Below are 23,290 nucleotides of genomic sequence, written 5' to 3'. Positions count from 1 at the left end.
TGTTTAAATACTCTAGGTCAAGTTGTCATACGGAAAGGGGAAGTGGTGGACAAGTCCCCAGGACCGGATGGGATCTATCCCAGGTTACTGAGGGAAGCGAGGGTCGAAATAGTTGGGGCCTTAACAGATATCTTTGCAGCATCCTTGAGCACGGATGAGGTCCCGGAGGACAGGAGAATTGCTAATGTTGTCCCTTTGTTTAAGAAGGGTAGCAGGGAAAATCCAGGGAATTACAGACCTGTGAGCTTGACGTCAGTGGTAGGCAAACTGTTGGAGAAGATACTGAGGGATAGGATCTATTCACATCTGGAAGAAAATAGACTTATCAGTGATGGACAGTATGGTTTTGTGCAAGGAAGGTCATGTCTTACAAACCTAATAGAATTCTTTGAGGAAGTGACAAAGTTAATTGATGAGGGAAGGGCTGTAGATGTCATATACATGGACTTTAGTAAGGCGTTTGATAAGGTTTCCCATGGCAGGTTGATGGCAAAAGTGAAGTCGTATGGGGTTCAGGGTGTACTAGCTAGATGGATAAAGAACTGGCTGGGCAACAGGAGACAAGAGTGTAGTGGTGGAAGGGAGTGTCTCAAAATGGAGACGGGTGACTAGTGGTGTTCCACTGGGATCCGTGCTCGGACCACTGTTGTTTGTGATCTACATAAATGACCTGGAGGAAGGTATAGGTGGTCTGATTAGCAAGTTTGCAGATGATACTAAGATTGGTGGAGTTGCAGATAGCGAGGAAGACTGTCAGAGAATACAACAAAATATAGATAGATTGGAGAGTTGGGCAGAGAAATGGCAGATGGAGTTCAATCCAGGCAAATGCGAGGTGATGCATTTTGGAAGATCAAATTCAAGAGCGGACTATATGGTCAATGGAAGGGTCCTGGGGAAAATTGATGTACAGAGAGATCTGGGAATTCAGGTCCATTGTACCCTGAAGGTGGCAACGCAGGTCGATAGAGTGGTCAAGAAGGCATACAGCATGCTTGCCTTCATCGGACGGGGAATTGAGTACAAGAGTAGGCAGGTCATGTTACAGTTGTATAGGACTTTGGTTAGGCCACATTTGGAATACTGCATGCAGTTCTGGTCGCCACATTACCAGAAGGATGTGGATGCTTTGGAGAGGGTGCAGAGGAGGTTCACCAGGATGTTGCCTGGTATGGAGGGTGCTAACTATGAAGAAAGGTTGAGTAGATTAGGATTGTTTTCATTGGAAAGATGGAGGTTGAGGGGGGACCTGATTGAGGTATACAAAATTATGAGAGGTATGGACAGGGTGGATAGCAACAAGCTTTTTCCAAGAGTGGGGTTGTCAGTTACAAGGGGTCACGATTTCAAGGTGCGAGGGGGAAAGTTTAAGGGAGATGTGCGTGGAAAGTTTTTTACGCAGAGGATGGTGGGTGCCTGGAACGCTTTACCAGCAGAGGTGGTAGAGGCGGGCACGATAGCATCATTTAAGAGGCATCTAGACAGGTATATGAACGGGTGGCAACAGAGGGAAGTAGACCTTGGAAAATTGAGACAGGTTTAGATAAAGGATCTGGATCGGCGCAGGCTGGGAGGGCCGAAGGGCCGGTTCCTGTGCTGTAATTTTCTTTGTACAACATTGTGTTGATTATTGAATTGTAGGAATAAATAGAATTTGTATTTAATAATGGTTAAACTATTTTAGCTGTTCATCAAACTATTCAAGTTTACATAATGATCACAGATGTAATACAATTGAACCAGCTTCAGTGTGTGTGATGAAGCAACTTTATCATGATGGATAGGCATGGTCAGGCTAAAAGATTTATTGGGTGTTCTCTTGCACAAGTCTGTTTAGCTTGTGATAATTGGGGTTCAGTTAACATATTGTGCCCAGTTTTTGGTCTTGGCCATGGAATGGATAAAGATGTACTAAGACGATACCAGACCTAAGAGGAACCAGACCTATGAGGATAGATGAGCAAAATTGTTTAAATTGTTCACGTATCAGAAAACTCAGTTTGTTTCCCCTGATTGTAACTGGAAGGCATGTATTTAAAATAATCACAAAGAATAAAGGAAAAGAGCAATAGAATTTTTTTCTGTTGAGTTTTTAGTGTTTGGCTACCTTTATTAAAACAAATGCTGGAAGCAACCTTCTTAAATGTTTTTTTGTAAAGAAGGAAAGAGGATAAAAATATTTTAAAAAAAATAAAGAATGGAAAAACTCTGACAAAGATACATTTTAAAATTTAAAAAAGGTCTGGGAAAAGATCAGCAGCAGTGTGGAACTTGAATGAGTTGCTTTTTTTAGAACCAGCGCGAGCAAGATGGCTTTGCAAGTTCCAGAGAAATATATTTAATTTTTTGTTGTTTGATTCAATGTAGTCACACTTGTACTGTGCTGACTACAGCTGAACATAATTTACTTCATGCTGTTGCCTTTCTTAAACACTGAAGAGGTGTAGGCAGTGTTTCCGTCAGATTGATTTCTGTAACTTGAATACAAAGGGAACTGCAGCAATAGTCTTGAGATTCTGGATTGCTCCACAAGTCTATCTGAAAGAAAAGTAGCAAATATTCATATACTCCTCCTTCTGTCTGTGGTATTTACTTAGAGCTGGTATAATCACCCGGACCTTGGCTCAGGAGTTTATGACAATATATTTGTTAATGTTTACTCTGGCTGTACCTTCCCTACAAATTGTACAAAAGGTGACATTTCCTCTGAGGAGATTATATTTATTTCTAGATCATAGCAATGTTAATGCCCTCGCAATTTCTCTAAGTCTTTCAGGATTTAAGATAAATTCACAGGCATAAACCAGCTTTTCTTTGTTACATTCTTGGTACTTACACTGAATCTGATATCGGGTACTCCTAGATATGAGAAGGATTTTTTTTTTGTTGTTGGCTACTGGATATGCCTTTACCTTCTATACAGATCAGTAACTATCACAGACATGCCTGCATTGTTTTTTATCGTTTCCTGAAAGATGTTTCTCTATATTTTAAGATATGCCTGTAAAGTTTGGCTGTGGCACGATCTTCATCTGTGAATATAACTAATATTTTAATGATTGGTTCATTAAAAAAATTATTTGTTTTTATAGGACAACACAGAAATCATTGGTTATGCGCTGGGGGTGATTGCAGTGTTTGTTGCCTGGACATCAAAGTTTCCACTGATTTTAAAGGCAGTAAGTAGGAATCGTCAATCTGAGTGAAAGAAATACCTGGGACATTTTTACATTTTGTTGAATGCAATACTAGGATTTCGGCATCAAATTCTGGTTATGAAGCAATACCTTTGCTATTCCTAATGTGCTGGAGGTGATGGCCGTGATGGTTTTCATTCTGTTTTGTATCTTTTTATATAACTCTAGTAGAAAGGGTAAATGCGATTTACCAATTTGTTCAGCTAGCTGCTGTTGGAAAGAGTTTTCCGGGTTAATGTTGGGAGCGGCCAATATTTAAAGTTATCCTGATACACCTGGTTTCAATGATATGGTGCCATTAGCAGAATGAAATGTTCCAAGGCACTTCACAGAAATGTTTATAAAGTAAACTTTGACACGAAGACATGTAAGGAGCTATTAAGGCAGACAACCAAAGGATCAAAGAGAGAGATATTAAAGTGTGCCTTACAGAAGAAAATAAGGTTTAGAGGGGGAGTTCTGCAGCTTCTGGTCCTCGCCACTGAAGACTTGGCACCAACAGTGGAGTAGTTAAAATTGGGGGCACTTCTGGAGAAGATTAAGTTCACCTTGAGAGGGTCAGTGTTAGGGTTCGCCCAGAGGTGGCAACCATTAGAACATAGAACAGTACAGCACAGAACAGACCCTTCGGCCCTCGATGTTGTGCCGAGCAATGATCACCCTACTTAAACCCACGTAACCCATATACCTGTAACCCAACAATCCCCCCATTAACCTTACACTACGGGCAATTTTAGCATGGCCAATCCACCTAACCCGCACATCTTTGGACTGTGGGAGGAAACCGGAGCACCCGGAGGAAACCCACGCACACACTGGGAGGACGTGCAGACTCCACACAGACAGTGACCCAGCCGGGAATCGAACCTGGGACCCTGGAGCTGTGAAGCATTGATGCTAACCACCATGCTACCGTGAGGCCCCAAAGGACTTATTCATCGACTTATTTGCGGAGAATTAATCGTCAGTAGGCGGGGGCAGGGGGGGGGGGGGGGGGGGGGGTTTAAATAGGCGGGTCTTGGAGGGATGGGTGTCGGTGTTTGCACTATGTTTATTGCTCTTTGTACACTGTTTTTATACTGTTGTTGTTTGTAATGCCAAAAAATACCTCATTAAAATTGTTTGTTGAAAAAAAATTGGGGGCACTTAGGGCAGAATTAAAGGTCCACATTAGAGGTATAGATATCTCAGTGGATTGTGGGACTGGAGGAGATTACAGAGCAAGGGAAGGACCCCACCTAACCTCCTAATCCTTGGCATCTAAGGGACAGTATAACATGGCCAATCCACCTAACCTGCTTATCTTTTTTAAATAAATATTTTAAGTGATGTTTTCCAGTTTTTACAGAGTAGCAGCTCATGTGTATCTGGTATTTACAAACACGTTTGTGTCTTATTTACAACAGTTTTTACCTGTGGTCCACCTCCCCCCCCCCTTCCCTCATTGGTAGTTTAGTTCTCCTCTTAATGTTGTCGTCTGCCCTGGGCGCCCCAGATTGTGCTCCACTTCTTTCTGCTGGGGCTTTTAGTTTTTATTTTAGGGAAGGGGGGGGGGGGGGGGGCGCATGTATGGCCCTTCCCTTCCTCCCCTTGTCCCCGTGCTTCGTTTTGTGCTTCCCTTGGGTTCCCTTCCCCCCTCTGCCCCTTTCTCTTGTGTGTGCCTTCCCTTGTCTACCTCCCTCTCTTCCCCCCTCTCCCCCTCCTAGTTGCTATTGGCCTCGAATAGGTCTTAGAACAGACTATTGAATGGCCCCCACGCTTTGTGGAAGCCCTAGTCTGACCCTCGGATGGTGTAGTTGATCTTCTCCAGGTAGAGGAATTCCGCTGGGTCTGCCAGCCAGTCTGGAGCTGTGGGTGATGCTGCTGAACACCAGCCGAGCAGGATTCTCCGGCGTGCGATTAGGGATGCAAAAGCCAGGGCATTGGCTCTCTTCCCCATATGATCCGGCTGGTCCGATACCCCGAAGACTGCTACTCTCTGGCACGGCTCGACCCTCCCCCACAACCTTGGACATTGCTTCAAAGAAGGCTGTCTGGAACCCGACAAGTCTGGGGCAAGACCAGAACATGTGGGTGTGGTTGGCCGGGCCTCCCTGGCACCGTTCACATTTGTCCTCCACCTCTGGGAAGAACCTGCTCATTCGGCTTCTGGTTAGTTGAGCACTGTGCACCACTTTAAACTGCATAAGGCTTAGCCTTGCACAGGAGAAGGTGGTTGGCCCTGCTCAGTTCTTCGCTCCAGAGTCCCAACCCACTTCTGTCACCAATTCACCTCCCATTTCCCTCTAGCTTCATCCAGTGGCAGCCTTGCCCTGACCAGCAATCGTCTGTATATGGTCCCACAGTTCCCCCCCTGCCCCTTGCTGTGTGTTGATTAGTTCCTCCAGTAATATGTCTCTTGGGGCCCTGGGTACTTAGCCGTCTCCTTGCGGAGAGAGTGTTTAATTTGGAGGTGCCCGAGTTCCTTTCCCGTCGGCAGGTCCAGGTCCTCCATCAGCTCGTCCAAGGTCGCGGGTCTGTCCCCTATGTAAAGGTCCCTAACTGCTAGCGCCCCCCCATCCTGTCTCTATCTTTTAAAGGTGGTGTCGAACATGACAGGCGAGAACTTGTGGTTACTGCAGATGGGGACCATGGAGGACATCTCGGCTAGTCCGAAATGGTGCGTCAGTTGGTTCCACGTCTTCAATGTAGCTACCACCACTGGGCTAGATGTGTACTTTGGGGGGGGGGTGTGGTGATGGGAGCGCTGCAGTGGCGAGGGCTTGGAGGGTCGTTCCCTTGCAGGAGGACTCCTCCAGCCTCGCCCATCCCATGTTCAGTTCTCGTATACATCCCCTCACCTTCTCGGCTGTGACCTCCCAGTCGGAGTACTGTAGATTTGGCAGGGCTAACCTGCACATCTTTGGTCTATGGGAAGAAAATCGGAGCACCTGGAGAAAACCCACACAGACACGAGGGGAAGGTCAAGGCCAGAATTGAACCCAGGTCCCTGTGAGGCAGCAGTGCTAACCACTGTGCTGTCCCGGGTCTTGATGTAAGTAAGGACATGGGTAGCAGAAATTTGGATGGCCTCATATTTTTGGAGCATAGCAAGTGGATGGCTGGCAGGAGTGTTTTAATGTAGTCATGTTTAAAGGTAACAAAGCTTGAAATTTTTACGGTATTAAATATTTTTCTAATTTACAGTCTAGGGGGAGGATTGATAGCAGTCTCCAGAAATGGGCTCTGATCCTTTCAATTCTGGCGGGTGTACTGTATGCTGCCGCCATTTTGGCACATGAGAAAACACCTGAGTTCATCCTGCAATCTTTACCCTGGCTCCTTATCTTTCTTGGTGGTTCAGCCCTAGATATTTCTGTATCCTTTTCAAATGTTTGATATTTTTTCTTAGGATCCAGGAATGTAAGCAAGCATATTCTTGGAAATGGATGTGTTACACGGGTTTGATATTTTTGGTTTAACGGAATAGTATGGTGCTTCAATTAGCCAAAATTATAGCCTTATTAAATGTTATTCTTTTTAACAGTTTAAGTGGCATATTTTAATGTTTTTTTAATATAAATTTAGAGTACCCACTTCTTTCATCCAATTAAGGGGCAATTTACTGTGGCCAATCCACCTACCCTGCGCACCTTTGGGTTGTGGGGGTGAGACCCACGCAGACAGGGGAGAATGTGCAAACTCCACACAAACAGTGACTCAGGGCTGGGATCGAACCTGGGCCCTCGATGCTGTGATGCAGCAGTGCTATCCGCTGCGCCACCATGCGCCCATATTTTAATGTTCTAATGAAACAGGATTATATTGTGTTTGGCTTTTGGTACAGTTCTCCGCAGAGACAAATGAATCGTGTGGCCACCTGTTGCAACCTGAATCTGTTTGTTAATTTGGCAACCACACATAGTCCATTAAATTATAGAATATTAAATATTTAAGATGTGATGCTGATACTTGAGTGGAAGTGTCAGTATCACAGAATTTGCAGAGCAGAAGGAGGCCATTCAGCCCATCGAGTCTGCACCGGCTCGTGGAAAGAGCACCCTACCCAAGCCCACACCTCCACCCTATCCCCATAACCCAGTAACCCCACCCAACACTAAGGGCAATTTTGGACACTAAGGGCAATTTAGCATGGCCAATCCACCTAACTTGCACATCTTTGGACTGTGGGAGGAAACCGGAGCACCCGGAGGAAACCCACGCACACATGGGGAGAACGTGCAGACTCCGCACAGACAGTGACCCAAACCTGGAATCGAACCTGGGACCCTGGAGCTGTAAAGCAGTTGTGCTAACTACTATGTAGGGAAATAATGCAGGTGATCGGGGAGTATAGTGGAATTGGGGGTCGGGTCCAGGGGGCATGGTTCAGGCCCAGGGATTGGGAGTTGGGTGGTGGTGGTGGGGGAGAGGGGCGGGGGAAGGAAAGAGTTGTCCAGCTGGTTCACAGTTCGGGTCAGATTGTCGGGGTAGTCCAACTGGGTCAGGGTTCAAGTTGGGGGTGGTGTCCAGTCGGATTGGGTTGTGGTGGTGTGGTTGAGGAGGAGGGTGCTGCCCAGGGTCACTGGGGGCGGCACCCAGTTTGGGGTTAAGAGTCGGGCCCATGGGGATACCCTGCAGGGTGTGGGAGGTGGGTCTGGGTGTTTTAAATAGTTACCCAGAAGTTAGAAGAGGTTTTATTTCTTCTAGCCTTTTTGGAGTAGCTATTAATATAATCCTGTTGGAACCATCCAAAGTTAGTGATTTAAGTTACATTTTTGGCTCTTTCCCAATGCAGCAGGGAAACAGTTGCTGTGCCAACCCTTACCTGGGAGGTTCTGAGAGGGATTCCCAATGCATATTTAGGGTGCCGCCCTCCACCCCCCAAATCCGATGCTGGGGAGCCTGGAAGTTATGGCCCTTTGTTTATTTTCAAATATGATGTCCATCAAAATAGATCATATTTTTAAAAAATGAAATGATACCACTCCTAGTAATTGGCATTTTGCCAGCTCTTCACCAGATGCTTCTGATTTTGTGTTTAGATCACATGTTTGAGAAATGTTTGGAAGGATTGTTCTGACTTTGACCTCTGGCTCAATCGAACTTGGGAGTGTTTGTGATGTTGCTGCGTATGAATTATAAATGCAGATCATGCTCAATGGAACGCAGAACCTGTTACTGTCACTGTAGTTATACAGTACTCCTCCCCCAGTCACATTTCTGATTTAATTTAATCAATTATAAGGAAGAACAAATGCAAATACTCTCAAAAACATTTGAGAGCTCAGGCTTAACCACCTGCAAACCACATATTGTAACAAACCCATATCCACTGAAAAATTCTCAACACATACAATTAATTTCTTACAAAATGCTGGCTAAATATTTGTAAAGTATCTTTCTGAGATGTCCTCCCAGGAAATACAAACCAGCTAGCATTATGGAAGGGGCCATGTCTTTTAAAATAAAAATTCCCAGTATAATATTGATTGGTAAATTAAACAAAACAGCTCTTAACTTCCTTGGAGTGGCGATCGCAGGTGAATTGCCTCTCCAGAGGGACTTGCGTTGCTGGAATTCCAAAGCCCTTGTCTTGCCTGACCTTCCTCACTCAGGCTGGGTAAGGCAGCAGCAGCGAAGCGCGCCCCCAACCTGCATTGGTGTGGTGTAAATGGAGTGCAACGTGGAAGGACACATCCACTATGGCTCTAGCTGCTATAAAGCAGGTTTAAAGGGACTATTGAAAGGTGAAGGTAAGTTTATTGTTAAGGGAGAGTAGGAGTTCATACATCAGATTGGGAGGCAAGTCAGGGGGGGGGGGGGGGGTGGTTGGGGAAAGCTGGACCCAGTTGCCACAGGGTGGGTGGATCCCAGATGGGTCGGGGGAGTTTGGTCTGGGTCCTTAAAATAATTACTCAGAAGTGGTTTATTTTCCCTTCCAGCTCTTTCAGTGTAAAACTGGTGGAACCATCCGAAGTTTGCGATTAGTAACTGTTAAAACTACTTGCACAAATTCAAATGTCACTTTTACTTAACTACGTTCAACCAGATACTGTTCTTATCATGTCTACTGAAAGATAAATCTACTCGCCAGAATTGGGGTTTAGAGATGGTAATAGAATCTGATACGATCTCTCTGTTGGAATCTCCTGGACAGGAAATGGAAGAAGAGGAGGTTCAAGCAGAAGCACAGGTAATATAAAAGTCAATAATAAGGAACATAATTGCTCTCTTCCCATTAGAACATAGAACATAGAACAGTACAGCACAGAACAGGCCCTTCGGCCCTCAATGTTGTGCCGAGCCATGATCACCCTATTCAAACCCACGTATCCACCCTATACCTGTAACCCAACAACCCCCCCCCTTAACCTTACTTTTATTAGGACACTACGGGCAATTTAGCATGGCCAATCCACCTAACCCGCACATCTTTGGATTGTGGGAGGAAACCGGAGCACCCGGAGGAAACCCACGCACACAGGGGGAGGACGTGCAGACTCCACACAGACAGTGACCCAGCCGGGAATCGAACCTGGGACCCTGGAGCTGTGAAGCATTTATGCTAACCACCATGCTACCCTGCTGCCCCATTGTTTAGAGGCGATAGTCATAAAATAATCCGTATTTAAGGTGCAATAGAAACGTGATAACATGTTGCAAGAGCATGTTTGACTTTTATATATTAAACAGAACTTTTGTTAATTCATTTACTGTACAAAGATATGAGAGTGCATAAAAAATAAGATGCCGATTCCATATTAGTTTTCATATCTAGTAATATTTCAATCCAATTGGTGAAAATAGTGATTGCTGATCAAATTTTGGTGAAGTCAGCTTGGGTAGTTGCTTATTATTTAAATTTTACCTCCCTCCAGTTAGTTTACTCCATTTTGAGCTGGGCCACTAAATGTGGGATAAACCTATTTTAGATCTGCTATTGTGCAAAGAAGCAGATTTAATTAGTCACCTCATTAGTAAGGTTCTCTCGGAAAATGTGATGATAATACAGTGGCAGAGATGTTGAACAAGTTTTTTGTCACTCTTCACAGTAGAAGACATCAAGTACACATTAGAAATAGATGGTAACCGAGAGGTAATATCTATGAGGAACTTGAGGTAATAGCAGCGATGAAAAAGTTTTGTATAAATGTAAGGGACTAAAAGCTGACTAATCCCTGCGGGCCAACATCTAAGAGTTCTTAGAGGTAGTTGCAGAGATACTGAATGCATTATTTATTATTCTTCAAACTTCTCTGGATTCCAGAATGGTCCCAGTGGATCGGAAATTAGCAACTGCAATACCTCTATTCAAAAAAGGAGGGGGAAAGAAAACCGGGAACTATTGGCCAGTTATCCTGACATCCGCCTTTGGGGAAAATGCAAAAATCTGTTATTAAGGAAATCTTAACAGTTTTGAAAATACTAGCACCATCAGACAGAATCAATGTGATTTTACGAATAGGATATCATATTCGACAAATCTAGTAGATTTCTGAGGATGTAACTAGCCCGGTATATGAAGAGAGTCAGTAAAAATAGTGTACTTCGATTTCCAAAAGACATTTGTTAAAGTGCCACATTTTTTCTATGCAAGATTTTCTATGCCTATGGAGTTGGGGTAATATATTAACATGGATGGAGGATTGGTTAGCAGGAACCAGCGAGCAATGATAAACGAGGCATTTTCAAGTTGGCAGGCTGTAATTAGGCTGTGAGTATCAGTGCTGGGACCTCAGCTATTTACAATCCATATTAATTACTTTGATGAAGAAACCAAGAGCAATACACCCACTTTTGCTGGTGATGCAAAGCCAGCTAGAAATATAAGTTGGGAGGAAGATACAAAGAGTCTAAGTGGGAAACAAGGTGGATGATGGAGTATAAAGTGGGGAGGTTTGAGCTAGTCGCTTTGGTAGCAAGAGTGGAAATGCAGATTATTTTTTTAAACGTGTGAAAATTATGTTCAGAATGGCTTGGATGTACTCATACAAGGCACCCAAAGTTAGCATGCAGGTACAAAAAGGAATCTGGAAGGCAAAATACACGTTGGCTGTTATTGCATGGAGATTGGGATGCAAGAATAAGGAAATCTTAATTGTACAGGGCTTGGATCATGCAAAATGTGGAATACCGTGCAGAGTTTTAATCTCCATAATTAAGAAAGGATGTACTTGCACTGGAGACAGTACAGAGAAGATTGACTAGATTGGTTCCTGGAATATGGAAGGGTTGTCGTTTGATGAAAGGCTGAATAAATTGGCCCTATACTCTCTGGACGTTCAAAGAATGGGAGTTGATCTCAATAAAAGATACAAGATTCTGAAGGGACTTGACAGGGTACACATCAAGTCAATGTTTTCCCTGGCTGGGGAATCTAGAACACAGGGGCAAGAGCCTTCCAATAAGGGGCTGATCATTTTGGACGAAGAAGAGGAGGAATTTATTCACTTAGAGGGTTGTGAATTATTGGAATTCTCTACACCAGTAGACTGTGGATACTCCATGGTTGAGTAAATTTAATGGACAGAATTTTTGATCTGTTCGAAAATAAGAGTGTCGGCAGGAAAATGGAGTGGAGACAGAGGATCAGGTAGGATTGTATTGAATAGTAGATTGTATTGAATAGTAGAGCAGGCCGGAGTGCCTGAAGGTAACACTGTGACAATCTTGAGTTTAATAGGTTTTTCAGACCAGATATAACACACTAGTTACAAAGCGCAAACATACAACTGTGACAAGTAGCAGATACTCATTCAGGTCAGGCAGGTTGGCTGGCTTTTACGGACAGCCGTTCTCTTGTGATATATGTAAATGATCTGGAGGCAAATGTAGACGGTCTGATTAACAAGTTTGCAGATGATACTAAGATAGGTGGAGTTACAGATAGTGAAGGGGACTGTCAGAGAATGAAGCAGAATATAGATAGATTGGAGAGTTGGGCAGAGATATGGCATTTGGAGGTCAATCTGGGAAAATGCGAGGTGATGCATTTTGGAAGATCAAATTCGGGTGTGAATTATACAGTAAATGGCAGAACCCTTAGGAGCATTGACATACAGAGGGATCTGGGCGTTCAGGTTCATAGTTTCATGAAAGTGGGAATGCAGGTGGATAAAGTGGTCAAGAAGGCATACAGCACTTCCGGTGGCGGCGATGTCCGAGTGAGCCGCACATTCGGTGGGCTCTCACTCCGGCGGGCCTGAACAGCTGTTTCCCCGCGATAGCGGGACCACGGAGGCGGCAGAAAGGCTGCCGGGAATAGAAGAGGAGAGCGGGCTGCAGAAAATGAAAGTGTGGGAGGCCAGCAGGTGAGGAGGAAGGAGAGAGAGATGGAGGAAAGGAGGAAGCTGACCTGCAGGGTAAGATGGCGGACCCACGGACCTTCCTTCCTCCAGGACAAAGGGAAAGAGAAAAAGTTTGGAGTTGCTGAGGAGGGACAGCTTGGACCCACTTCAGATGCCCAGGAGGTAAAATTGAAGGAGCTGGGTAAAGGAAAGCGGCAGCGAAGGCGCTGAGGAGCGGGCTGCGGCATATGGAACAGCGGGATTCCAGAAGGCAGAAGAAGAAGGAGAAAAAGGGACAGAGACAAGGACCGGAAGAAAATTACCTGGGACCTAAGATGGCGGACACACTGACCCCGGACTCAGCAATCCAGCTGGCGCTGGATAACATGCTCCAGGTAATGAAGTCCAGTTTTGAAGCGCTGGAGCTGGAGGGGGCACACAGGGTGCAGGCAAGGCAGGGGCGGCTGGACGGACCCCCCCGCCCGATGGTGATTAGGTTCCACAGGTTCGTGGACAAGGAGCGGGTGCTGCAGTGGGCAAAGAGCGCCAGGAGCAGCACGTGGAATAACAGTGTTCTCCGCATCTATCAGGACCTAAGCCAGGAGGTGGCTCGGCGGCGAGCAGCCTTTAAGAATGTCAAGGAGGTGCTGTTCAAGAAGCACGTGAAGTTTGGTCTGCTGTTCCCAGCTCGGCTATGGGTCACGCACCAGGGTCAACACCACTACTTTTCCGAGCCCGAAGAAGCGATGGATTTTGTGAGGGACCTGGGGCTGGTCCCGAAAGGAGGCCCCAAGGACGCGAGTTAGGGCCCGAGGATTTCTGTGGGGAGGAACGCCGAATGTGCCTGGACTGCTGCTCAACGGTTTGCTGGGCCAAAGGGGCCAAGCGGAACATTTGAGACTCTTTCCTTTGTTCATGGACATTTATGTGCTTTTTCTCTTTTTTCTATGTTTTTTCCCTTTTTTTTTTTTTCCTGTTTGGGCTTTTTGTGCAGCTCGCGGAAGACACTGGAGCCGGCTTGCCCCAGTGGGTGGGGAGGAGGGCGGGGAAACAAGGGGAATGGGACAGGAAGGCGCCGGAGTGTTGAGTCACCGGGCTAGCAGATTGGCTAGTCAAGGAAGTCAGATGGGGGGGGAAGTTACAGCCAGTAGATGGCAGGGGTGGGGGTATCGGGGGATGGGGTTAGGGGAGGGGGGGGTTGTTCTGCTGACGGGAGAGGGACTTGAAATAGGCACTGGAAAGGAGGTCGAGGGTGGAGGCAGCTATAGGGCGGGCCAGGAAGGGCGCAACGCACGGGTCAGGGGCCGGCCCGAGAAAGGCTATGGCTGACCGGCGGGGTGGGGGGGGGGGGGGGTGGGATGTGCCCCCCGACCAGGCTGATCACCTGGAACGTCAAGGGACTGAATGGGCCGGTTAAGAGGGCGCGGGTGTTCGCGCACTTGCGGGCCCTGAGGGCGGACGTAATTATGTTGCAGGAGACACATCTGAAAGTGTCAGACCAGACCAGGCTAAGGAAGGGCTGGATTAGCCAGGTCTTCCACTCGGACTTGGACTCGAAGTCCAGAGGGGTGGCAACCATGATCAACAAGCGCGTGCAATTTGAGGCAGAGGGCATATCCGCAGACAGGGGGGGCAGATACCTGATGGTACGGGGCAGGCTGGAGGGGAGAAGAGTGGTGCTGGTGAATATATATGCCCCGAACTGGGATGACGTGGACTTCATTAAAAGAGTGCTGGGGAAGATCCCGGACTTGGATTCTCGCAGGCTAATAATGGGAGGGGACTTTAACATGGTCCTTGACCCGACTTTGGATCGGTCGTGTCCCAGAACGGGTAGACTCTCAGCAATGGCAAGGGAGCTGAAAGGGTTTATGGAGCAAATGGGGGCAGTGGACCCCTGGAGGGAGGGACAGCCAACAGGAAGGGGCTACTCGTTTTACTCGCACGTCCACAAAGTATATTCCAGGATAGATTTCTTTGTGCTAAGCAGGGACTGTATGGGGGAGGTAAAGAACACGGAATACTCAGCAATTACCATTTCAGACCATGCCCCGCATTGGGTGGACCTGCAGTTCGGGGGAGCGAGTTATCAACGCCCGCAATGGAGGCTAGATGTGGGACTGCTGTCGGAGGAGGGGATCTGCGAGAGGCTTCGGAAATGTATAAAAAATTACCTGCAGGTGAATGACACTGGGGAGGTCTCAGCGGCGACCGTGTGGGAGGCGCTAAAGGCAGTAGTGCGGGGGGAGCTGATTTCAATTGGGGCCCATAGAGCCAAGGCAGACCGGGCAGAGATGGATAGATTGGTCAGGGAAATGGGCCGGATAGATGAAGAGCACGCGGAGTCCCCGGGGGAGGTTTTACTCAGGGAGAGGCAGAGGCTACAGGCGGAACTGGGGGCACTATCCACGAGCAGGGCCGTGGAACAGCTTAGGAAGGCGAGGGGAGTGGTGTACGAGTATGGGGAAAAGGCTAGCAGACTGTTAGCGCAGCAATTTAGGAGGAGGGAGGCGGCCAGGGAAATAGGTAGAGTGAGGGACGAGGGGGGGCACAAAGTGGAGGATCCGGCAGAATTGAATAGGGTATTCCGGGACTTCTATCGTAAGCTGTATACTTCGGAGCCGCCAGAAGAACCGGAGGGGATGAAAAGGTTTCTGGATGGGTTAACATTCCCAACAGTTGGGGGGGGGGGGGCGAGTGGAAGAGCTGGGGGCCCCGATTAGAGTAGAGAAGGTATTGGGGGGCCTAAAGGCCATGCAGTCGGGGAAGTCCCCGGGGCCGGATGGATACCCAGTAGAGTTTTATAGGAAGTTCTCGGAGCTGGTGGGCCCGGTCTTGGCGAGGGTTTTCAATGAGGCAAGGGACAGAGGGACCCTGCCGCCGACGATGTCACAAGCCACCATATCTCTGATATTAAAGCGGGGTAAAGACCCGGAGGTGTGCGCGTCCTACAGGCCAATCTCCCTGATTAATGTAGATGCCAAGCTCCTGGCAAAGGTACTGGCGGGTAGAATGGAGGACTGTGTACCGGAGGTGATTGGGGAGGATCAAACGGGGTTCGTGAAAGGTAGGCAGCTGGCGGCCAATCTGAGGAGATTGCTCAATGTGATAATGATGCCCCCGGCGGGTAGAGAGGTGGAGGTAGTGGTGGCTATGGACGCCGAGAAGGCCTTTGACCGGGTGGAGTGGGAATATCTATGGGAGGTGCTCGGACGGTTTGGGTTCGGGGAGGGATTGGTGGATTGGATCAAATTATTATATCAGGCCCCGAGGGCCAGCGTCAGGACCAACAGAGAAGTGTCGGAGTACTTTAGGTTGTACCGAGGGACCAGGCAGGGCTGCCCGCTCTCCCCGCTGCTGTTTGCGCTGGCCATAGAGCCGCTGGCGATTGCGCTGAGAGCCGCAGAGGGTTGGAAGGGGATGGTGAGGGGCGGGGTTGAACACAGGGTTTCTCTTTATGCAGACGACCTGCTCCTGTACGTGTCGGACCCAGTGGCCGGGATGGGAGCTATACTGGGAATGCTGAGGGAGTTCGGCCAGTTCTCAGGATACAAATTAAATACGGTCAAGAGTGAAATGTTTGTAGTACAGGCAAGGGGCCAGGAGAACAGATTGAGAGGGCTACCGTTTAGGCTAGTTGAGGAAAATTTCCGGTATTTGGGAATCCAGGTGGCACGAGACTGGGGCAGGCTGCATAAGTTAAATTTGGCCAGGGTGGTGGAGCAAATGAAGGGAGAGTTTCGGAGATGGGATGCACTCCCGCTGTCGCTGGCAGGGAGGGTGCAGACTGTAAAGATGACAATCCTCCCTCGATTTTTGTTTATTTTTCAGTGCCTCCCGATCTTTATCCCACAGTCCTTCTTCAAAAGAGTTAACGGGCTGATCATGAGCTTTGTCTGGGCGGGAAAGTCTCTGCGGGTGAAGAAGGCGATGTTGGAGAGGAACCGCAGCGAGGGAGGGCTGGCGTTGCCGAGTCTGGTCAATTATTACTGGGCGGCCAACATCGCTATGATAAGGAAGTGGATGGTGGGTACGGGGTCTATTTGGGAGCGGGTGGAGGCGGCTTCGTGCAGGGGCTCCAGTTTGGAAGCCCTGGTCACGGCTCCTCTACCGCTGCCGCCGGCCAAGTACACCACCAGCCCGGTAGTGGTGGCGACCCTGCGGATATGGGGCCAGTGGAGGAGGCATGTGGGGGAGATGGGGGCGTCTGTCTGGGCGCCAATCTGCGACAACCATCGGTTTGCCCCCGGCAGTATGGATGGGGGGTTCCGAGTGTGGCGGCGAGCAGGGGCGGGAAGGGTGGGTGATATGTTCCTGGAAGGGAGCTTCGCGAGTTTGAGGAGCTTGGAGGAGAAATTTGGGTTGGTAAGGGGAAATGATTTTAGATACCTACAGTTGCGGGACTTTGTTCGTAGACAGGTCCCATCTTTCCCGTGCCTCCCGCCAATGGGGATCCTAGACAGAATAGTCTCTGGGAGGGACGAAGGGGAGGGTAGAGTCTCGGGTATTTATAAGGTGCTCATGAGGGAGGAAGGGTCCCAGACAGAGGAACTGAAACTTAAATGGGAGGATGAGCTAGGCGGGGAATTGGAGGATGGGCTGTGGGCAGAGGCCCTGAGTAGGGTAAACTCGACCGCGACATGTGCTAGGCTCGGGCTGATCCAATTTAAGGTCGTTCACCGGGCCCATATGACGGTGGCTCGGATGAGCAAATTTTTCGGGATAGAGGACAAATGCGCTAGGTGCGCGGGAGGACCAGCGAACCATGTTCACATGTTTTGGGCATGCCCTGAGCTGAGGGGGTACTGGGAGGGATTTGCGGGGGTCATGTCCCAGGTGCTAAAAACAAGGGTGGTGATGAGTCCAGGGGTGGCAATTTTTGGGGTTTCGGAAGACCCGGGCGTCCAGGGGGAGAAAGCGGCCGATGTGCTGGCCTTTGCTTCCCTGATAGCCCGGCGACGAATATTATTGGCGTGGAGGGACTCAAAGCCCCCGAAGACTGAGTGGTGGCTTGCGGACATGTCAAGTTTCCTGGGGATGGAAAAAATTAAGTTCGCCTTGAGGGGATCTGTGCAGGGGTTCACCCGGAGGTGGCAACCATTTATTGACTTCTTTGCGGGAGAGTGAGCGTCAGCAGGGGGGGGGGGGGGAGGGGGGGGGGGGGGGGGGGTAGAGTAGAGTAGGAGGGAAAATATGGCGGGTAGTACGGGTGGGAGGGGAGCGGGCTTGTGCAATACGGTACGATGGAAGTATTGAACGTACGTGGATGTTTGCACATTTTTGCCTTTTTTGCTTCCTTTCTGATGATGTCTGTAACTGTTTATAAAGCCAAAAACTACCTCAATAAAATTGTTTATTAAAAAAAAAAAGAAGGCATACAGCATGCTTGTCTTCATGAGTTGGCAGGTCATGTTTCATTTGTATAAAACTTTAGTCAGGCCACATTTGGAATATTGCATGCAGTTCTGGTCGTCACACTACCAGAAAGACGTGGATGCTTTAGAGAGAGTGCAAAGAAGGTTTACCAGGATGTTGCCTGATCTGAAGGGTATTAGCTATGAGGAGAGGTTGAATAATTGTTTTCATTGGAAAGACGGAGGCTGAGGGGAGACCTGATAGATCTACAAAATTACGAGAGATATAGACAGGGTGACTAGTTAGAAGCTTTTTCCCAAGGTGGAAGACTCAATTACAAGGGGGCACAGGTTCAAGGTGAGAGGGGGAAAGTTTAACGGAGATGTGCACCGAAAGTTTTTCATGCAGAGGGTGGTGAGCGCCTGGAACACATTGCCAGTGGAGGTGGTGGAGGCAGGCACGATAGCAACTTTTAAGATGTATCTTGATAGACACATGAACAGGCGGGCAATGGAGGGATACAGATCATTTGGGCAGTAAGTAGTAGGTCTAAATAAGGAATCTGGATTGGCGCAGGCTTGGTGGGCCAAAGGGTTTTTTCCTGTGCTGTAATGCTCTTTGTTCTTCTCTCATTGCCACTGCTTTTTCTTGACGTATTTCTGAACAACCAAAGAGTTTTGTGCCAAGGCCGTTATGGATCAATCCCCGGGGAGATATTCTCCACTGTCAACTGCCCTGGAATCCTCCCAAACCAGTAACTGTCTCACAGTGGTTAGCACTGCTGCCTCACAGCTCCAGGGTCCCAGGTTCGATTCCCGGCTTGGGTCATTGTCTGTGCGAGCCTGCATGTTCTCCCTGTGTCTGTGTGAGTTTCCTCCGGGTGCTCCGATTTCCTCCCACAGTCCAAAGATGTGCAGGTTAGATGGATTGGCCATGCTATATTGTCCTTAGTTTCCAAAAAGGTTAGGTGGGGTTACTGGGTTGCATGGATAGGGTGGATGTGTGGGCTTAAGTAGGGTTCTCTTTCCAAGGGCTGGTGCAGATTCGATGGGCCAAATGGCCTCCTTCTGCACTGTAAATTCACGATTCTGTGATTTATAGGTTTATACCCTTTATTGAAAAGACCTGGGGTTTGTTATTATGGGGAGCAGACAGGAAGGTGAAGCTGAAACAACATCTAGATCAGCCGTGATCCCATTAAATGACGGAGTTGGCTCCAAGGGCCAAATGGTCTGCTGCTGCTCCCAAGTCTTATGTTTTTACTATCAAGACCTCATGGTCCTATGTTGCAAGGTTCCCAGTGATTCAGTTGTTCAAATCATAGAGAGATGTCTAACCATGTCCTCACAGTGGCTGAGGGTTGTTTCTAGTATCTCATACTGTGCTGATTCCTTAATCAGTTTCACAGTTCTCTCAGGTTACACCAGCCTTCAAACTTATTCAGTCAACATCCCCATTATTCATTTCTGTCTAATATCTGTTGTCTATTCCTGGAGCTGCTCATAGACCAGCTGTCCATTTAGACTGTCCTGCTCCCTCAAATTATTTTTACCACAGGATGATTCACTATGCTGACAAAAATATGTCCTATTCCATTTTCAGATACTGGTTGACCTACTCATTTTGGCAAAAACTTTGTTAAATAAGTTTAAAAGACAATCCAAACATGATTTTACAATTTGATTGTTTAGTTTTTACATCATTGCAGAGGCATCGTTTGGCTATTTTTCCCCCTTTCCTGGTTACTGGTCTCCCTGCACCTATTGCAATTGTTATATCACAATGCTCATTCTCCTTGTTTCTCGTGAAACAAAATTTGCAGCATCAATCTAATCCTCCAGCTTATTCCTGAACTGAATTTCAAATATATATATTCTATACATATTCCTAATTTCTCTTTCACTGTTTAACAACATGTTCAGGGAAAATAAAAAAAAGAGTCATCTCCATCTAAGTAATAGAAATCATTCAGTACCTCGATGGTGTGGTGGATTAAGTAAAATAAACTATTCATATATATTGAGCATAATTCAGACATCTCTGCTTATGATGTGGCTGATTTAATTTGTATTCAATGTTTTCTGAGATTCTTAACCTGCAGTAAAGGTATACGAGAAGCTTCCATGGTTCTGGTCTGGATACAGGGACCAAGTGCTTGATGCCATTGGAGTATCTAATGAATTATATCTTTTTCTGAGGTTTTTAGTTCTATGCACTTGCCTGGATAAATGCAACTAACAACATTCGAGGAGCTCAACACTATCCAAAACAAGTACCCTGTTTACTCGGCATCTATCACTTTAAGCATTCACTCTTCTACCATTGGTATGAGCAATGTGACTGCAGTGTGTACCATCTATAAGATACATAGCAGCAACTTACCAAGGCTTCTTCAACTAAATCTTCAAAACCGACAACCTCTATCACATAGGACAAGGGCAGCAGCCACATGGGAACATCATCCCTTCCAGTCATGTATCATCTTGACTTGAAAATGTATCGCTTCTTTATCGTACTTGAACTTCATTAATAAAAAATAGATTCCCTGTAACTTGTAAGTATGATTGAACTTGTCCAAACGCTATATTTCAGTTGCAGTGGAATTAAAATAAATACATTAATTATTCCTTTCTAGAGTTCGGATTGGATGCCACTGAACATACCCCAGAACAACCGATATTTACGTAAAATGGCAGAAATAGGCCACTATATGGATATGAGCATTGAACCAGTGCAAGAGGTAAAGCTATAACTAGTGTCAATCTGTAAAGTTTACTTCATTTACCGTTATCATCCAATCCATTTGTTGTTCCAAGTTGAGATGTTCCTGAAACTACATTGGCCCAGATTTTCCAGGATACATGAGTCACTAATAGTGGATCAATGAAATTGGGACTCTTGAACTGCTCAAAAGAAAGAGGAAGGTGACTTGGGCCATCATTTACACTAATCCATATTTTCCTGTCTTGATCTGCCATTATCTGCCAAAACTTTTGTCTTGATCTGCCATTATTCCACAATGAAAATAGTTGCAAGTTAATTTTCAGAACTCTGTCTACTTCTGAAAACCATGGGATGGGTGGTTCTGCTGAAATCTTGCCATCTTGCTGCTGTCACTTAGATTTATAAATACTGGCACTGGTGATCTGACAATGGTGTGTTTGATAACTAACTATTTTTAAAAATTGCTCACATGATTAAACATGGCACAGCCTGAGATAGAAAAAAAACTAATAGAGCTGTGAAACCTCTAATCAAATTCAGGATGTGCTCTAAATGAAAACAGGCCAACCCTTTCCACTGAGAAGTGATCAGTCTGCTGGGATAGCACTTTTGGATGAGTAGCAAACTTGTGATTCAGATTAAAAGACAATTTTCAATTGTACAATGCCACCCAGTTAATATATTTGCAGAATCACTGGGGAAAATGGTCTGAGAATTCCTGGGGGGGGGGGTCACAAATGCAGGAAAATATGGTGGAAATTATTGATGGTGTATTGGATGACTGGATTTATAGTCTTGCCAAACTCACTGCTGCAGAAAAACCTGGGCCAATCATTTGTTATAGTCTTCTTTATTGCCTTGATTTTTATTTTGAAGAATTAAGTGTACTTCTGATCTTGAACAATCTTAAAAAAGAATTGTATGTAAATCTTGAAATGTTATTGATTTTTAGTGGTGAGAATAAGTCTGTCCAATTCATACAGCATTTTAATGTCAAATCAACTGTTTTGATGGTGAATATTACATTCTGTGAAATTGTGTTAGGAAACTATCAAATAAGTTATGAAACGTTGTACTCTTAGGTAATCTGGGTCCTATTATTTCCCCCACCCTCTAACTCTTACTTGAATACTACATTTGGGCGTCACTACTTGATGGCACAGGAGATAGAATTGTTTTTGGTCATTTCCTTTCTATGGATCCTAATAGCTAGGTGACCTGCTTGAGAGCTTTATAAGATGTCTGTTTAAGCATCCAGCAGGTATGAGGAAGTGAGTTTATCCATTCATGGGACGTGGGCTTTGCTGGCTACGCCCTATTTGCCCTTGAGAAGGTGGTGCTGAGCTGCCTCGAACCACTGCAGTCTACATAGTGCAGGTGCAACCACAGCGCTGGTAGTGCCGGTACAACCAGAGCTGTTTGGGAGGGAGTTCCAGGATTTTAACCGAAAGACAGTGAAGGAATGGGGATACATTTCAAAGTTAGGCTGATGAGTGGCTTGAAGGGAAACTTCCAGATGGTGATGTTCCCAGGTTTCTGCTGCCCTTGTTATGTGTTTGGAAGATGCTGCTGAAGAAATTAGGTTGATTGCTCCCTTCCCAAGGCATGGACATTGACTACTACACCAAGTAGCCCAGACAAAACAAAATAGAAATCTCATATTTAAAATATGTTATGGTTTTTAATAGTTTGTAGTAAAATAATCTTTTAATATTGTTGTTGGAATTTAACTTGCATAAAAGGTTGCTGCTAAATCCTTGGGCAAGGAAAAATTGAAGCAGAAGCTTGTACACTTCAGTGTATTAACCTTGCACATCACTACAACTGAATTATCAAAACTTGTGTCCAAAATGTGGTCTCCATACCTGAGTAGCATTATAATCAAGATAACACTGGAATGGGACAAGATTTCATATATATTTGTATAATATAGCTACATGCTTTCTTTACTTTCTATTTTTACAATTGTTTGGGAATTGTCTCAAACCCACTAATGTATTTAGAATTTTAAAACTTATTTAATCAACTTAATTAATGGTTGATCATTAATAGTTTTGTAGCTGGTGTCAATGGAATTGGAATGCAACATATTTAAATAAATAAAAAATGTCTTTGTTATTAACCTCTGTGTGGGTTTTGAAATTTATTTGGTTGAATTTGAATGATCTAAGATTGTTAAGTGGATCTGTGCTGATATGATTAGGTAGTTCTGTTAGCAGCCTTTAACTTGTGCAGTATGAATGAATTTCCTGATTAGTCAGCACTCCTATTATACATGAATTTGGACAACTTGTTTTCATTGCAACACTTGCCTTCACAATTGCAGTCTTCAGTTGTATGTACTGTACCTGTTTATAATTATAGATTGGATTTGGTGTTAAAAGATTACCGGGAGATGGACAGACTTGTACAGAGAGAGGAAAAAGAGTGGATACCCTGTTTGTCCACGATCCCCCAATGTACCCTCCAAAACAAATTATCCATGCAAATGTGTCCTCGTGTAGCTCATCAGATGCTACTTCCATAAACTCTGAATTAGAGGTAAGTTGCACGTGTATTTCCATTTTAAGCCAAAAGAGAAATAAATTCTACCTAATTATCATCGTTGATCCTTTGACATACATATATTTTTTCATAGATGAGGTTTCCCACAGTCATGGTTCAGTTGTTCTTCACCTCTACTACTGAAGGCAGCTTAGTGCTGAAGTCTCATAGTAGAATGTGTGGAAGCCAATGTTTGGTTTT

The 23,290-nt window shown here is 46.0% G+C and overlaps 1 protein-coding gene across 5 annotated transcripts in view; it reads left to right on the top strand.

The window, feature by feature from the left end:
• The window catches only part of tmem44 (transmembrane protein 44), a 52,783-nt gene that overhangs the window by 18,594 nt on the left and 10,899 nt on the right, over positions 1-23,290 (top strand). For 3 of the 5 annotated variants that reach the window (XM_038816319.1, XM_038816318.1, XM_038816321.1), the window contains exons 5-9: positions 3,093-3,179; positions 6,384-6,554; positions 9,229-9,372; positions 20,457-20,561; positions 22,910-23,086. In XM_038816319.1, the coding sequence (XP_038672247.1) occupies positions 3,093-3,179; positions 6,384-6,554; positions 9,229-9,372; positions 20,457-20,561; positions 22,910-23,086 (684 nt within the window). The remainder of the gene's footprint in view (positions 1-3,092; positions 3,180-6,383; positions 6,555-9,228; positions 9,373-20,456; positions 20,562-22,909; positions 23,087-23,290) is intronic. The other 2 variants (XM_038816320.1, XM_038816322.1) reach the window with 2 other exon arrangements.

The sequence above is a fragment of the Scyliorhinus canicula genome, chromosome 13, assembly GCF_902713615.1.
Source record: "Scyliorhinus canicula chromosome 13, sScyCan1.1, whole genome shotgun sequence".
NCBI classification, from domain to species: domain Eukaryota; kingdom Metazoa; phylum Chordata; class Chondrichthyes; order Carcharhiniformes; family Scyliorhinidae; genus Scyliorhinus; species Scyliorhinus canicula.
This window is presented reverse-complemented; position numbering and strand designations above follow the sequence as displayed.